We start from the raw sequence: 16339 nt of genomic DNA on the forward strand, positions 1-16339 counted from the left end.
CTGTGCCCTACACAAAGATGGCAGCTGGGGTTGGGAAGAGTGGGGGCTGATATCCAGTCTGCACTCCATTTGCTATACATACGGTGCACCCGAAAGGCTGTGTGCATCCTAAGGGGGCACCCTTTTCTCACTTATCTGCCAAGGGGAGTAGCTTTTTCTAAATCTCACAAAGATGCTGTGTAAGCTAATAATGGCAATAAAGATCCCAAGAGACTGAAGAGATCGCAGGCAGAAGATAGCGCTTAGGGGCAGCATCTGTTCTTAGGGTTAAGCAGTAGTCCTAAAGGCTGGTGTTCAGGGAACAGAGCCCCACTAGTTCATTTACTCAAATAATTAAGTAGCTACTGTATGCTGGGCACTCTGCTGAAGAAGATGGGTATGGACTGCATTTTCATGGAGCTTACAGACCCATGGGTGAGACAGATGTCAAATAAGGAACCGAATCTATAATGTCAGCCAGTGGTTAGGGCCATTATGGAAGGAAAACAGAATGAAAGATTGACAGTGCCAGAGGAGAGGGAGAGCAATTCTGGGTAGGTGTTAGAGTTGAGAATGGGATGATGGGAAGGAGTCTGCCATGATATGTTGAAGATCAGCCTTCTACGAGGAATGAATGAACTGGTGTTTGGGTTCAGGGTAAGATCCAAGTAATAGAGAGCGAATGGTTGGAACCAAAGAAAGGCAACCTAGAAGGACTGAGTTCTGCCCAAAGGGATGTGAGAGAGGAAGCAGTACTACTATCCTTGCACAGGCCCCACTCATGAAACGAGGAAGCTGGGAGTAGGAGGGATAGTGCAGCCTGTGCCCCTCTTTCCTCCCAAGAGACTGAATGTTCAAATGGACAACAGCCAGGCCAAATAGATGACAGGACTCTGACCCACAGCCTCTGTAGCAGAATGATCAGGGCCTGTTCAGTGACTGGCAGGACTTCTATTCTGATGTCCCGGCTTCCACCGCAGGACCAACCAGAAAAAATTACATAGCTCGGCACACCAACTACACAGGAGGCCCCACTTCTAGTTCACCTGCCTCCAGCTTCCCCTGGCCAGCAGCCGTCAGTCAGGGCAGACCTGGAGCCTTCCCAACGCAAGACCCTGTGCTATAGCAAGCTCTGTGTCAGCAGGCTCTGTCCTCTTTTGGGAGGGTTTTCATGGATTTCTAGACTCCGTTTCCGCTGAGTGGGGATGCAGATATGGAGTGAATCGTGAGCACTAGAATGGAAGGAGCCTGGCAGATTGTGGAATTGCCATATACCCCGGACTGTTAGAAACACACACACACACACACACACACACACACACCCAGAGGAGCCTTTCTGGTCTCAGATTGAATGGTCAAACTTCATCTGTTTAAACTGTACTAATTTGGAAACTGTACAAGTTTGCCTGGAGCGCCCTGGGCGAAAGGGTACATTTGCACTGGATTAAGAATCAGAGTTTGCCGAACAGACTCATGTACACCAGGTTTCATTCATTTAAACTGGGATTTTTGAGGTATTTTAGCCTCTCATTTGCATACAATGATATGCTAATTACAATAGACTCTGACCTATTCACTAGTACTTAGAGCGACTTAGTCTGTGTGGCCTGGGAATGCTTGGAATGGAGAGCAATATAGCCACCCTGGGACCCAAAAAACTCTTAACTCTGTCAGTTTTGACTGGACTCCCCCAGTTGTGATAAACAAGCATATCTTACTCTTTCTTGGGTGTTTTCTTTGTGTCCCCAATGTAAGTCTGTCTCTTTTTGGATACAGCTTTGGCCACCACGTGGCGCAGGATCTCAGGACACCACTTCTGGATGGGGGATGTGTAAGGCCAATTCATTAATGTCCACATATAACCGACCCACCCCAGCTCCTCGGTGGTGACAGCTCCCACTGGCCTCCATGTCACTTCTCTGTGCCCACAGGGGAAGCACAGAGGGGGTAGACTCCCAGGACTTGCTCCTTGGTACCATGGTCTCAGTCATTTGATCTCCTGTAAGAAGCTTCGGGCAGGAAGATGGGCCAAGACACAGAACTAATATCTTAGGCTTTTGTGTCCTCCAGTGTTCTAATTCAGACTCTCATTTTCAGGAAACTTGCACCACGCCTGACAGAGCAGACAAAGACCAAGTGGCCCCTGGAGGTTCCGCAATCCTTCTCGGCTAACGCGTGAGTACCGTGGAGCTACCTGGGAATCATGACCCAGAAGTGTCGTTTTTTAGAACATTTCTGTCCATGCCCCCAGGCCTCCAACACCTCTCCACCCATTCACACGTTCAGCCATCAGACGTTTTCTGTGTGCCTCCTGTATGTTAGCAAGATACAGTCTTGATTCTCGAGGAGCTGTGGTCTATGGTGAGACAGACACTTACACAAATAACGCTAATCTAGCGTGATAAAAGCTGTAATTGAGATGTGTGCAAACTACCAAGTGAATGTGGAAGAGTGCGCAGACAGCTTGGTTGGGGAAGGCTTCACAAATATCAGGAAGGTCATGCTTGAGTGGAGTCTTATGGAAGCTTCCATTAGCTGGAGACATGAGGTGGGGATAGAGGGTAGGGAGGGGAGGCATCCCAGGCAAAGGCAGGAGGACTTAAGAGAGTCAAGGCATGTAGTTCTGTGTAGTTCTGTGAGGTTGGAACAGAGGAGGAGGGAAGGGAAGACCCAGAAACTGGAACTGAGGTTGTCTTGCGCATCATGCTGGAGGATTTGGGCTTTATTCTGAGGTCACAGTACACACACCCAAAGCAGGGTTGTGAACTCACATGCCAACAGGGGCCAGGCAGATGCTGTCCTTCAGTGAGATGGGCCTGGTGGAGACTGGAAGCCCCAGGAGCACAGGCTTCATCCAAGGGCAGCAACTGATTGTTGCCGTGCTAGAAGGCAGACTCCATGTCGCCAAGCTCCCATTTAAACAAATAAATGGAAATCCGTATTTTTATATGAACACTCCCAAGTTTTAACTGTTGGAAATTATTTCAAAACATCATGCTGGCCAAGCAGAAACATCTGACGTCCTCTCAGTCCCCGGGCTTCTAGTTTGGCACTTCAGATACAAAGCTTAAGCAGAGAGCTGTCACAGTCAGACTTAGTTTCAGAGTGTCCCCACAGATCTCCACATGACGTTTCTGTGGCAGCCTCTGCCAGCAAGAACCTCTCTTCCCCATCTTCACCCCCTTGCTCTTTGCTCATGTGGTTTTTGCATCCCTCAGTGCCCTCTGGGACCACACCCACCCTCACTGCCCTCCGGGACCACACGCACCCCTCCCAGACCACCCTCAGCACTACGCCCCCATCTTGCACAGGTGGAGCCGGGTGAATGAGCTGTGCTGCAGGCCTAGCTAACAGAGAACGAGCCCAGCATTAAGGACACGAGAGAGCCATATTTATTTCACATGGACAAGCATGATTCCTTCGCATGCTGAACATGAAAGCTCGTGTGAGGAAAGTACCCGTAACAGCAGAATTAATGTGCTTTTGTCCATGGCGGGGGCGGGGGCAGGGGCAGGGGCAGGCGGTCACAAAGTGGTTTTCAAAGACAGTTAACCCTTCAAGCAGAGTTGAGACCACAAGCTTTGAGATCCCTGGTTTATTTCATCATTAAAGGGTCTGTCTCCTAGGAGTGGCCACGGGTGCTTTCAGCTCTGCAATGTCTCAACGAGCTGCTAAGGTCAGGAGGAAGAGGACGGTCTCCTGTCCCACCACTGAGGGCGGCTAGGGAGAGTGAAGCCTAGAGGGGAGGTACATGCCACTAGGAATCAGCAAGTCCACTCTGGGGTGGACAGTGACAGGGACAGACTGCTGTGTTCACAGCAACAGAACCATCACCACTTATAATAGGTAGCACAATCAGAAGATCCGCTCTTCATAGAGCAATTTCCCAAGGCCTCTGATGGGCTGAAGGGAAATGATTCAGAATTGACTGGACATACCAGAAGCAGGTCGACTTTGCCTCGACAGACTGGGGATAGCTAGTGGCAGGGACTCCCTGGTCTCGTGGCCTTGGCCGGGCTTCCCAGTTCCAGGATGATGGAACCTGAGATGGGAAAGGGGGCTGGAGCCTGGGTTTGGTTTGCGGGGGGAAAAGGATCATAGGCTCTAGGGGCAAACCTCACGAAGAGACAAGCAGAAGAGCCCTTGCCTCTCGGTGGCTCACTCCCACCTGAAGTCCTGTCCAACCGTTTCATAAAATTTAATATTATAAGGTCTATAAAATTCCCGGAGCTGGTCTATCACTTCCGGATCAATCTGTACGTGAGTTCTGCCTTTCGATTTGCCCAGGCACCGAGGCAGGAGGCTCGATTCTGTCTTTCTCAAGCAAGGGAACCCTTTGGTCTTGTTGAAGTAGAAGTGCTTGTCCGTGACGAGCCTCTTGATGCCCAGGAAGTCCTGCACCCGGCCCATCTCGCCCGCCGGGTCGGTGATGAGCCGCTCACCGCTGACGAAGTGGATCTGAGCCAGCGGGAAGTACTGCAGCCAGCTCTCCAGGTGCAGCGCGTACATGCCGATGCGGATGGCATTCCACGACACGTCCACCTGGCCCAGCGTGCGGTTGCGGAAGGACAGGCCCTCGAAGGTAGGGATGTCCGGCTTCTTGGAGAGCGTCTGAGTGTAATCCGAGATGGCGCGCGTCACCGGGTTCCGCACGACCACGATCAGCTTGGTGTCCCGGGACATGTTGAAGATGCGCCGAGGGGCCTCCTGAGTGACAAAATAGCTGGGCGTCTTCTCCAGGGTGATCTGGCTCTCCAGGGTCCGGGGCATCAGGCTCCTGTGGGGCAGAAGCAGCACATCGTCAGACAGGGTCCCCTGGTGAAGGGGAGCAGGGAGATCGTTTCCCTACACCCAGCTCGTGAGGCGGGCCCCCCCTTTCTCCTCGGTGACATCTGAGCTCCACCTACATTCGCTGGGGGAAGAAGCCCGCCTTAAGGACGAGCCTTTCAGCAAGCGTGACACTTACTATGCTGTGTTGTCGACTATAATCACTACACTGCTTTAAATCTCCAGTGAGGAACCCACTTCAACTCAGGCTAGTTGTTTAAAAAAATCTTTAAAAGGTTTGCTAAGAGAGGAAACAACCTAAATGTTCATCATCAGTATGGCTTCAATGATGGAATAGCCAATTAATAGGAACAGGCATATCTGTTGTGTATAAAAAGGGAATGATTTCCAAGATACAGCGTGTTCACCTCAGGAAGGACACACGGTAGATAAAAATGGCTGCTTCTGGGGAGGGGTCTTGAGGTGGGGGCAGAGTGAGAAGGCCAGGGATAACTGAGAATTACTTTACATATTCAAAAAATACCAAAGGCAGGCACTGAACATTCCCCTGGCAAAAGAAATTTCTCCAAACGTATTAAGAAAATCTTTTTTTTTTTTGTGGGGGGGGAGGCTTATTTTGTAGGAATAGCAAGTGTTTTAGAAACGAGTTCTGATGACTTTTTCCGCTGGAACACATCTGAAATACATCCTTGGTATAAGCCTGAAGTAGCACGGAACTCCAGGCCCGTCAACACCTCAGCCGGAAGCCAGGTAATGCAACCTCTTGCTCCCTTACTTTTTAATTCCCTGGTTCTGCTTTAGACTTTAAGGGACGATGGTGGGAAGGTCTGAAGTCTTCCTTCCCTGATGCGTCGCCTTCAGGCCTTGATGGAGGGGAACAGTCCTTGGCTCCCACTTGCTACTTCTCTCTGAAGGTCATGTTTTGCACTTTCGATCACCCAAGGAATTTTAAAAAACGCAGCTGTCCAGGGTCTATCCTAGACCAACTGATTAGAAATATATGGGGTGGATACTTGTTTTTTAAAAAGCTCCTCAGATGGTCCCTATTGTGGAGGCAGAGTTGAGAACCCCACTAGATCGTTTCCCCCTGTGACTCACCTACCCCCCAAGCATTCACCTTCACCTTCCTCTGAAGCATACGCTCCCGGCTCCTGGTCGTCTTCTTCCCAGTTCCCATCATCCACTCCATCCAATAACCCAGCTTCACCGCTCTTCAACCACAATCTCCACTTTCTCTTTCCTTTAAGCAACTCTTCCTCATGGCCATACCTTGGGTCCTGTCATTGGAATTGCCCTAATTCTGAAATGGTTCACTCAAATTCCACTTTAGGACAGTGGTGCAGGTCGAATGGAGACCCTCTGAAAGATATATGTCCACTCAGAACCTATGAATGTGACCTTACTTGGAAAAAGGGTGTTTGCAGATCTGGTTGAGGATCTCGCGCTGAATCCAGGTGGGCCCTAATCCAACGAGCAGTAGCCTTATGAGGGATAAGCAGGGGAGAAAAGAGATGGCAGCGATGTGACGATGAAGGCAGAGCGTGGGGGTGATCGATGTACAAGTGAGAAATGCCAAGGACTGTGGGCCACCACCAGAGGCTAGCGCTTCCAGCCACCCAGGTTGTGGTCGTTTGTTTGTTAGGGCGAGCCCAGGAAACGAATACGGACTATAACCTTCTTTCCTTCCACCTTGATTTAACACAGTCTCAAACTCCTTATACCTGATCTTCAAATCCATCCATGAATCCCTGACTTCACGTTCCTCTGTGCCTGCTTTGGACCCACGAATACCCACCGCAGTAGCACCAGGTCATGGCCCTGAGCATCCTCCTCCTCATCCATGTCCTTGCACTAGGTGAGCCCCCTCTCTAGCAAGTGTCCTTCCAACCTTCCATCCTCTCCCCTCCTCTCCCTGGATGGAGACAGCAGCAGAGAGCATTACTGACCCTGACAGCTGGATCCTGGATATACTTATTAATTCTGCTTTCAGTGGAACTCTCAAACACTGCAAAGTAATTGTTTGTATTTGTCTTTCCAGAACCCCCTCTGGTTCTTCCGAAGAAGTGCTCCACATTCTCACCAGGAGCCCCCAGTTCTACTCCTGTTCCTCCCCCTCCACACACATCAGCTCCTTCCACCTTCCCCTCCTCCACCTTCGGACTGTTCTCTGCACCCATCCTGCGCCCCTCCCACTGCTCTCAGGTGGGCTCACCTGTCCACCTGTGCTCTCAGATCCCTTCTCCTGGTGCCTCCCCCAGAACCTGCAAACCCACTGTGTACCTCACAGACGGAGACAACTGCTATTCTGCTTCTGGCTCCAGATCTAGAATGGACGCTTGTGAGTTGAAAGTTTAACATTCATTAATACTGAGTAGGGCAATTATTTTTTAAAAATAGGATATCCTTATTAGCAATCACAAGTGCACATGAATAGAATTCCTTGGCTGAATTTTCTTAGAAATGTGGCTATATTATATTCTGACTCTGGCATACCCTGTAATTAGGCGTTGGCCTTAAGGACAAGAGCAGGTGACATTACACAGATGTGATGGTGTGCTGCAAGTTAAGGACTTTCCACACTCCACGGGGGTGATTGATATAAAGGTTTTCTCCAACACAGAAGGCTGACTTGACAAGTTACTAAACAGATTTCTTTGCAATACCCTTTAACACACTAACAAATACCCAAGAGAGACATTTGTGGGTACAGCATTCCCAAGCTTATTTGACTAAGGAGAGATACTTTTGCCAGGAGCAACAATGAACATCTCTCTGTTACCAGTTTGGAAAATTCTACCAATTCCAATGATCTCTGGAGTACCGCATCAGACCGCCAGCTGTGCACTAAAGGGAAGTCCTGCCCTTCCCATTGATAACTGGCATCTCAGCTGCAAAACCAAGTTACAGATACTAAGGAGACTCCCACACCAGACTGCAAACAACATCACACAAGCGTCATCACGCCATGAGTCAAATAGCTCCTGTGCCCGGTGCATTTTCTCTGTCCCTTCCATATTTGTTTCTCCTCAGGTCATCAGGAGAGAGTACTGGAGGCCTGTGACAGGTGCAAGGAGACTCTGTGCACAGGCAGGTGTTGGGGGCCTTAGACTTTTCCTCGAGGCTCATTTTCCCTCTTCACGGCATTGTTTAAATTTTGCTTACCTGTTTTCAGCTGCTAATAGCTGAACTTTTCTCTCTCTCAGCTCTGGCCTCCTTTCTTTACTATGTAGCTCTGCAAAAATTACTGGAAGAACTGTCTGACACCCCCAGTCTGGACTCACTCACCTCCCATCTGTGATTGTAACCTGCTCGGCAGCAATTTTCCCTACATCTGGCCACAGCCCCCAGATTTCTCTTCGAGGAACTCCCACTCCCACTTTGGATAAAATCCTGGCAGGCCAAGGGGGTGGGTGCGTGACTGAAGTTAAGACAGTCAGTGCCAGTTGTGTCATAAAGACTGGAAACTGTTGGACTGAATCCTCCTCACCAGCCTCTCCTACCAAATCCCTTTGGCTGTCTTCATTCTCAACCTTTCTTTTCTTTTCTTTCTTTCTCTCTCAAAATAAATAAATCTTTTAAAAGAAAGACTACAAGCAGGGGGAGGGGCAGAGGGAGAGGATCTCAAGCAGATTCCACACCGAGCGCAGAACCCAAAGCGGGGCTCGATCTCCCAACCCTGAGATTCTAACCTGAGCCGAAACCAGAGGTGCCCTCGTTCTTGTCCTCTCTGAGACCTGGTTCTTCTACATTCCTCTGCGCTCCGTGAGTCCCCACATGTCCTTCCAATAAAGTACCACTAGTTCAAGTTGGTGAGCATTGGTTTCTGTGGCTTACACCCCGAGAATCCAAATCTTCTCTTTTTACACACTGGCTTCCTCGCTGCTGAAGATCCGCTCGCCCCACTGGATTACAAACTCCATGAGGGCAGGGAGCCATTTTGGACCTTCCCAGTGGTCTGTGTCCCACTTCCCCCCCAATCCACTGATCTCCCCGGATGACCTCACCCCTTCCCCAGCCTTTAACCACCACGGAGGAGCTGCGGACTCGCAAGTCTGTAACTGCAGATCCAACGCACCCCTGCTCTAGGCTGGAATGCCCAACTGTCTGTGGACAGGACACCGCACCTCGACAGCTGAACTCCCCATTTTCCTCCCCAAACTCACTTCTCTCTTTTGCCTGTCCTTGCAGATGACATCAATGTGAATCCACTCAAAAAGCAGAAAACCCTCAGGGTCATTCCTGACTCCTTCTCTCATTCCGTTAAGTTCTCAAGGAGCCCCCTCCTCTCCCAGCGTGCTTGCACAGCCCCCGGCTTGTCATCTAGTTCTTCCTGACCTCCACGCTTCCGCTCTCCCCTCCCTCTGTCCGTTCTGCATCCCGCGTCTGCCAGGGAAATCTTTCTAAAGCACATCCAATCTTGTCAACCATCAACTATTCTTTTGAATATTCCTTGACTCGGTACTCAAGGCCACTGCCTTGCCTTTCCAGAATTAATCTCTTGCCACTTCCTGGCAACCCAATGCTCGTGTCATGCTGAATACAAAATCCACTCCCCAAACACATCCCGCTCTGTCAGGTGTTCTGTAACTTGCTGAGTTGTTTGTTTTTGTTAAGACTGTGGATCATCTTTATCTCTCTCACCCTGGAGAACACTGACTCCTCTTTCCAAGCCCAAACCAAAGTCACATCATCTGTGAACCCTTTCTTATAATTTCAAGGCATGTGGTGCATCCAACCACCAGCACCCTCACCCCATCGTGCAGAACTCATCAGATATGCATTCACTTATATCAACACATTGCAGCCACTTGGGCAGCTTTCTCATTCATATTTGCCTTCCTAGCACAACACCCGGTATACCACAGGTGCTCAATACACGGATCAAAGATCCAGTGTCAAAGGCAGGTGCCTACTCACAGGTTATCTTGGGTCCTCAGAAGTTACGAGTGTTCGTTCAGGAAGCCCAGCCTTTTCTTGGCATCCTGGCCTAGGGCAGAGGGAGGTTTCAGCAGACAGTCCAGGGTGGGGGCGGGTCATGGTGCCATTTTTAAGATTTTTATCACGGCCACAGGTACTGAGGCTCAGACGGGGGAGGTCCAAGCTTGGCTTCGACCAAACCTCCACATATAAGAAGGTAAAATGAGATGTAAGAAGGAGCCCATCTTGTGCCGTTTTGCCGACTGCACACACACTCCTTCGCCCGAGGCTCCCGCGGTGTTGAGGGAGAGCAGGGCTGTGGTGGGTCTGCAGTGTCACGGGGGTGGGGGTGGGGTAAAGTCATGCTGCCCACTCAGACCACCTGCAGAGCTTCTGGAGATATTTAAATGGCCAGGCCCCACACCAGACTATTTAAATAAACTCTGAAAGTGGGGCCTGGACCTCTGCAATTGTGAAGCTCCCCAGTTGGTCCCAGTGCATCCCAGGGCTAAGAGCCACTACTGCAGACTGCATGTCCCTTCAGCCACTTAGCCTTTAATACAGTTGTTCAGGAGCACCAGCTGGGGCGCACCCTAGAGGAAAAGAGTCCAGGCCCCTCCCCTGGACACTCTGACTCTGTGGGTTTGGGGTGCAGGAATCTACATTTTTAACAAGCTCCTCCATGATTCTTACCATCAGAAAAGCTTGGGAAGAGCCACCTTAATCCAATGTAACGTGCTCACGCTCACTCCTACCTAATACAGATCGATTCGTGTGTTCACGTCTCTGCCCGTCCCCGCCTCCAGCCTCAGACCGTGAGTCCCAAGAGAACAGGGGCGGTGTCTATCTCGCTCACTACTCTCAGCAGCAAGGAGGAGACTGGCACTGAGTAGGGGAGCAGGCAATGTCTGCTGAAGGGAAAAACGAAGTCAGGGCTTTCATCTGGGAAGAATGAGGAAGAAGCAATTTGTGTCACTGGAGACGCGTGTCTCTTCTGTGCCACAGAAGTCTGTACTCTTACCTTCTTCCTGAGGGAAGAATCACAGACTTCCTGAGGATCCTACAGAAAAAAGGGAAAAAAATCTAAATACTCTCTTGCCAGCCCGAGGCTCTCCAGAAAGGATGTTGTTTAAGCTGCCCGGTGGGGCAGAGGCCACTCCCGGGGCCCCGCTGTCCACACCAGGGACATCCCCTGCATGTCAGCACATGGGAGCCTGTCTGAGCTGCGCCTGGTTATGACTGGTAAGCCTCTCTGGAAGGTTTCATTTTCTACGAAATCTATACACTGCATGTATATGTTCTGGAAGGCCTGGCTGCCTGGGGGACTCTGGTGATTTATTAGCTCCTAACTGGGCAACTAGGCTCCTTGAAAATCACTGCGGTCTCCAGAGGGTAAATTAAGAGCAGAAGAGGAGGAAAAAGCTTTATTCCAAGAAACTGGTTCTTACAACGAAAGCTGCTCACCCTCTGCATGCCGAGCCAAGCGCAGGCCCAGCCCCTGTGGCCGTTTAGCCTCATCTGGTTGAGAGGAGAAGTGAGGACCCCTTCCTTCCTGGTCCACAGCCCCAAATCCTTATACTTATGGGACCCAGGAGCAAAACATGAAGTCCCAGCTTGAACTCCACCAGCGATTCCTCACTGCTCACAGGATAAAGGCCTTAATGGGACCTATGTGGCTCTTCTTAATCTGGCCCATGGCCACCCCGGGCTCTGGTCGGACTAGACAATTCAGGGTTTTCCCCACAAGACTATATTTCATGCTAAGGGCTAACTTCTCACGTGTCATGAAGTTCTCGGTAGCCTGTCAGACAGAACTTCAGCTCTTAGCTCATCATCACCTCCACCAAGGAGCCTTCCCCGCTCCTTTCTTTCCCCCTTCCCCGAGGAAGATGTAGGCATTTGCTACCCTTGTGATTCCATGGTGCCCGCTGCAGACAGAGCCCCCATTTTACACATCACCTGTGTCTATCAGCACCCTACCGTGTAAGGTCACAGAAGGCAGGGATCACGGCTGTCACATCTTTACAACGCTTGGCCTATGCCTGGTAGGCACTTATGTACTCATTCATTAAACAAACATCCATGAAGCACCTACTGTATGCCAGGGATACAAAAACAGGCAGGTGTAACTTCTGTCCTCAAGGAGTTAACAGCCTTGTGGAAACAGTGGTGGTGGTGGTGGTGGGGGTGTCCTCATTTCCCAGAGTGAGAGCCAGCATCTGAACCTAGCTTCCCACAAGGGCGGGGGGCTTCTTCCCTCTGGCCAGAGGGGCTAGGCCTGAACCCAGTTTCCCCCATAGGTCATCAAGGTGCCGGGCAGCTGGCTTTCCCAGATAACTCCTGTGCCCAGCCTGCCTGGTGTCCCAGTGGTGTGAAGTCCCCTAGGTGGCAGGGCTGCTCTCACCCCGCCCCAGAAGAAGGGAAACTGCTGGAGGTCTGGGGGCAGAGTCCCTTCCCTGGAGCATACACCCAGTCTGTCCAGGTGCTGGCAGGTCCCTTGGGGCGAGGTCAGAAAACAGTTAATCCCATGCCTGCCTCTTCTACTGAGACCTCTGGTGCACAAGTTTACCCAGTAGAGCCTGTTTCTCTTCCATACCTCGTGCACTATGGAATTTGTCCTGGTTCCTGCTGTGTGACAGACACCAGAAAAGGATGTTCGGAGGCAATGGACTACTCTAGGGGCTGGTTGTGAGTATGGGATCTGCAATCAGAGAGATCCTTGCAAACCACAGAAATGGGCACACCGCGTATTTCACTGAGCGTAATGTGCCCCACGTTCATCCACGCTGTCACAAGGGGCAGGATTTCAGTCTTTTTTTTACGGCTGAGAGAAATAAGCCAGATACAGAAAGACAGATACTATACGATTTAAACGTCAAACTTATAGAACCAGAGCATAGAATGGTGGTTGCCAGGGGTGGGAGGGAGGGGGCAATGGGGAGATGTTAGTGAAAGGGTACAAACTTCCAGTTAGAAGATGAATAAGTCCCGGGGATCTAATTACAGCATGGTGACTCTAGTTAACAATACTCCATTGTATACTTGAAATTGGCTAAGAGAATAGATCTTAAGTCTCAGTGCACGCACACACACAGTAACTATATGAGGTGATGGATATGTTAATTAACTTGATTGTGGTAGTCATTTCACGATGTATACATATATGAAATCATCATGTTCTACATCTTTTTTTTTTAAAGAAAGCAACAAACGTGAAGCATGCACTGGCCGTACACATGGTCTGCTAAGGGCTGAATGTTTATATCCTCCTTCAAATTCATGCTTTGAAGCCCTACCCACCCCCACCATGTAACCATCTTTGGAGGCAGGGCTGTGGGAGGTAATGAGGTCATGAGAGTCAAGTCCTCATAGACGGGCTTAGTGCTGTTATAAGGACGAGACAAGAGAGATGATCTCCCCCCCACCCTCAATCATGGGAAGATCCAGCAAGAAGGCAGCCGTCTGCAAACCAGGAACAGAGCTCTCAACCTAAGGAACATCGGCAACCCGATGTTGGGACTTCCAGCCTCCAGAACAGAGAGAAGTAAATGCCTGTTGTTAAAGCCCCCCCCAACCCCTCTGTGGCAGCGATGTGACAGCAGCCGGAGCCAATAGCAACGTGGTCCCCAATGCCCTGGACATGAGCTAGTGCCCGCATGGTTCTCAGCTCTGTGGGAGAACCACCCCCCTCGGGCAGCCGCCACCCTCACTGATTCCTGCTTGCGGGCGGAGGAAATTGGGGCACTGAGAACGCACGTCATTGCCAAAGCAACCGCAAGTCGCAGAATCTGGATTCAAGTGTGACTCTAGCACTAGAAGAAAACGTGAGAATGTAAAATTAATCTTGGCACGAGGACAGCCTTTCTAAGCATGAGACAAAAATCATGAAGGAAGAAACTGAAAAGTTAGACTCTGAAAAATGGAAGTCTCTGAGATGGAAAAAAGAAAAAAAACACCATAAATAGAATAGAGGGAAAATGACCCCTTGGAAACATATTTGCGGCATGTGAGCCTGAGAAACAAAGGGATGACTTGTTTCAGAGTTCTTGCACATCAGTAAGACAAAGAGAACCAGCAGGTAGAAGGAAGGCACACAGACCATGAGAAGAGTGAATAGTAAAAGAGTTTGGATTAAAATAAATACATGAAAAAGATACTCCATCTCTCACAAAAAGAAATGCAAATTAAAACTATAATGAGATAATATCCACCTTGAGCACTGGAAAAATATATTTTATAAGAATGCTAACAGTTCTTGCTGGCCAGTGTGTTGAACGAAGCACTCTCCAGCATCGGTAGGAGTGTCAAGGGGGCGCAGCAGGACGGCAATGAGAGATTACCTCCCCAGATGGAAAAGGCACCCTTTAATCCAGCAATTCTATCTGGAAATGTATTTGTCCAGGTGGGTGAACACCTGTGTGTGTGGGTGTCTGTTGCAGCATCCAGGGCAGAGATGGGGAGGCCCGACCAGACGCCCGCTCCTCCCTCCAGAGTACAGCTGTTTCTAGAGGGAAGGTGTCCAGCCAACAGCTACACTTCCTGGCACCCAGTCCGCGTGAGGCGCGGTGCCTGGTGTTTGCCACGGACTGGACCGGGAGTAGAAGCTTGGTGTTAACCTCAGCCAAGGTGCTCACATAATAGGGGTGTCCTCCTCACGGTCACTTCTGTCCACTGGCTGAATGCAGGGACTTGATTTCTACCTTTCCCTTCTTGCACTCAGTGGATTTTTCTTTGCCATAACTATGTATTCTTTGTAGTTAAAAAAAAAAACTAGCTAATAAAAAAAAGTGATGTTAAAAAGTCTCCATTGAGAACTGTTTCAGAAGAAGATGGCCTGTCTGGAAGCAGTTTCGTGGAGTGAGGGGGAGGAAGCGTGTTTGGAGGAGCCGAGGTGTGGGTGGGAAGCAAGGCACTGGGAGGCCCAGAATGTTCAGCTCCCCTCTCGAGAAGCTTGGCTCAGAAAGGAGGGAGGGTGACTGTGGGTGTTGGATGAATGGCTTTTGCTGCTACATGTACAGCTCGGTAAGTTTCCAGGCAACTGGACCTCAATCTCAGGCACCATCTGTGGCTAGTGTGGCCTGAGCGTGGGGACACTATCAGGGCGCTTTCTGGGGGTAACTCCGGATTCCTTCTTTCTCAGTCTGGGCTTAGCTCCTTCCCCACACTGAAGCCTACCCTCCCTTTTCCCTTCGAGTAGGCCCCTTAAATCAGGGCTTTTCACACTTTAATGTGCATCTGAACCTCCTGGGGGGGTGGTCTTGCTGGAATGCGGATTCTGACTGGTAAGTCTAGGGAGGGGGCCTGAGACTCTGCATTTCTGACCAGCTCTGCAGCAAGGCTGACCTGCTGGTGCACGGACCACAGTCTGAGTAGCAAGGTCTTACAGGAGTCCTGGTGATACTCGCACAAACAGCATACTCAGCGAACGTTCACTGCATTTAGTGGAATTAGCTATTTCTTCTTCTTTGTATTTATTTAGTTTTTATCGAGATGTAACGAACATATAACATTTGTTTCAAGTGTGCAACGTGATTCGCTATGTGTACATATCGCAAAATGATCACAAGAAGTCTAGTTAACATCCATCACTACACAGTGACAACATTTTTTTCTCCTGATGGGAACTTCTAAGATCTAGTCTCTTAGCAACTTTCAAATATACAATATTATTAACTGTAGTCACCATGCTGTAGAGTTCAAGTCTTTGATTTTTTAAAAAGCTAATTGTCCGTCCCTTCACCCTCTCCTGCCACAGTCCTATATATCTCCCCCAAGTTCTTGAAATAAAGCTCGGTGGCTCCACTTGCTCTCCTCACATGCATCCCCAACTTGTCCCATCTGCCACCCACCCCGTCACCCTGTAAAGCGGCGCTTGCTGAGGACACCCCCGAACAGCAATCCCAGTTCTGTCCTGGTCTTGTCACACTTCCCCATGGCATCAGACGCGCCCACTCCCTACTTCGTGAGAAATGTGTTTTTTCTTGGCTTTGGGAACATCTTTTGGTCGTCTTCTCCGTACATATTTAAGTGATTTTCCCTCCACTTACCGTTTCCCTCCTCGTGTCTCATTCAATGACCCCACTATCCCCCAGTTGCCCCAGCAGCTCCCACACCTAATCCATAAGCAAATCCAACTGGTAACCTCCCACACTGTCTCTTCTGACAGCGGGCACGGCTTCCTCATCCATGGTCAGAGCTGCAGGGAGCAGCTCTGCACCTTTCTCGAGGGAGGCACCGGCTTCTAGTATCCGTTCCGAGCCAGCTTGCTCTCGTGTGACCCTCCCCAGGGACACCAGCATCCAGGAAGCCAGACAGCACCTGGGGGCCACCAAGTGGGACCACGGCTACCAGTGATGACACCAAGTGGCAGCTTAGATCTTCACCCCCTCAGAGTCTCCCAAAGAATCTCTGTGAAAGGAGACAGAGGAAGGGCAGGTGGGGGGGCCAGAGCACCCCTGAAGGGCAAATGAAGCCGGCAGATGGGCTCCTCTACAAATGCCCGACTGCCAACACAAGGGGGCCTCGGCAAAGGGGGCAATTCCATTCCTCTGACCAAGCCACTCTCCCACTCTGCACGACGACTAGTTCAGACCTTTTCCACCAATTGCCAATGATCAAAGCCTGCTCTTTCCTGCCCCTCTCTGCTGCCGAGCTC

At 50.2% G+C, this 16339-nt stretch overlaps 1 protein-coding gene across 2 annotated transcripts in view; it reads right to left on the bottom strand.

The window, feature by feature from the left end:
• Positions 1-4137: 4137 nt before the first annotated feature.
• HS3ST2 (heparan sulfate-glucosamine 3-sulfotransferase 2) overlaps positions 4138-16339 on the bottom strand; it is an 86382-nt gene continuing 74180 nt past the window's right edge. For both annotated transcript variants that reach the window (XM_034670262.1, XM_034670261.1), the window contains exon 3: positions 4138-4756. In XM_034670262.1, the coding sequence (XP_034526153.1) occupies positions 4138-4756 (619 nt within the window). The remainder of the gene's footprint in view (positions 4757-16339) is intronic.

Source organism: Ailuropoda melanoleuca, chromosome 10, assembly GCF_002007445.2.
Source record: "Ailuropoda melanoleuca isolate Jingjing chromosome 10, ASM200744v2, whole genome shotgun sequence".
Classification (NCBI taxonomy): domain Eukaryota; kingdom Metazoa; phylum Chordata; class Mammalia; order Carnivora; family Ursidae; genus Ailuropoda; species Ailuropoda melanoleuca.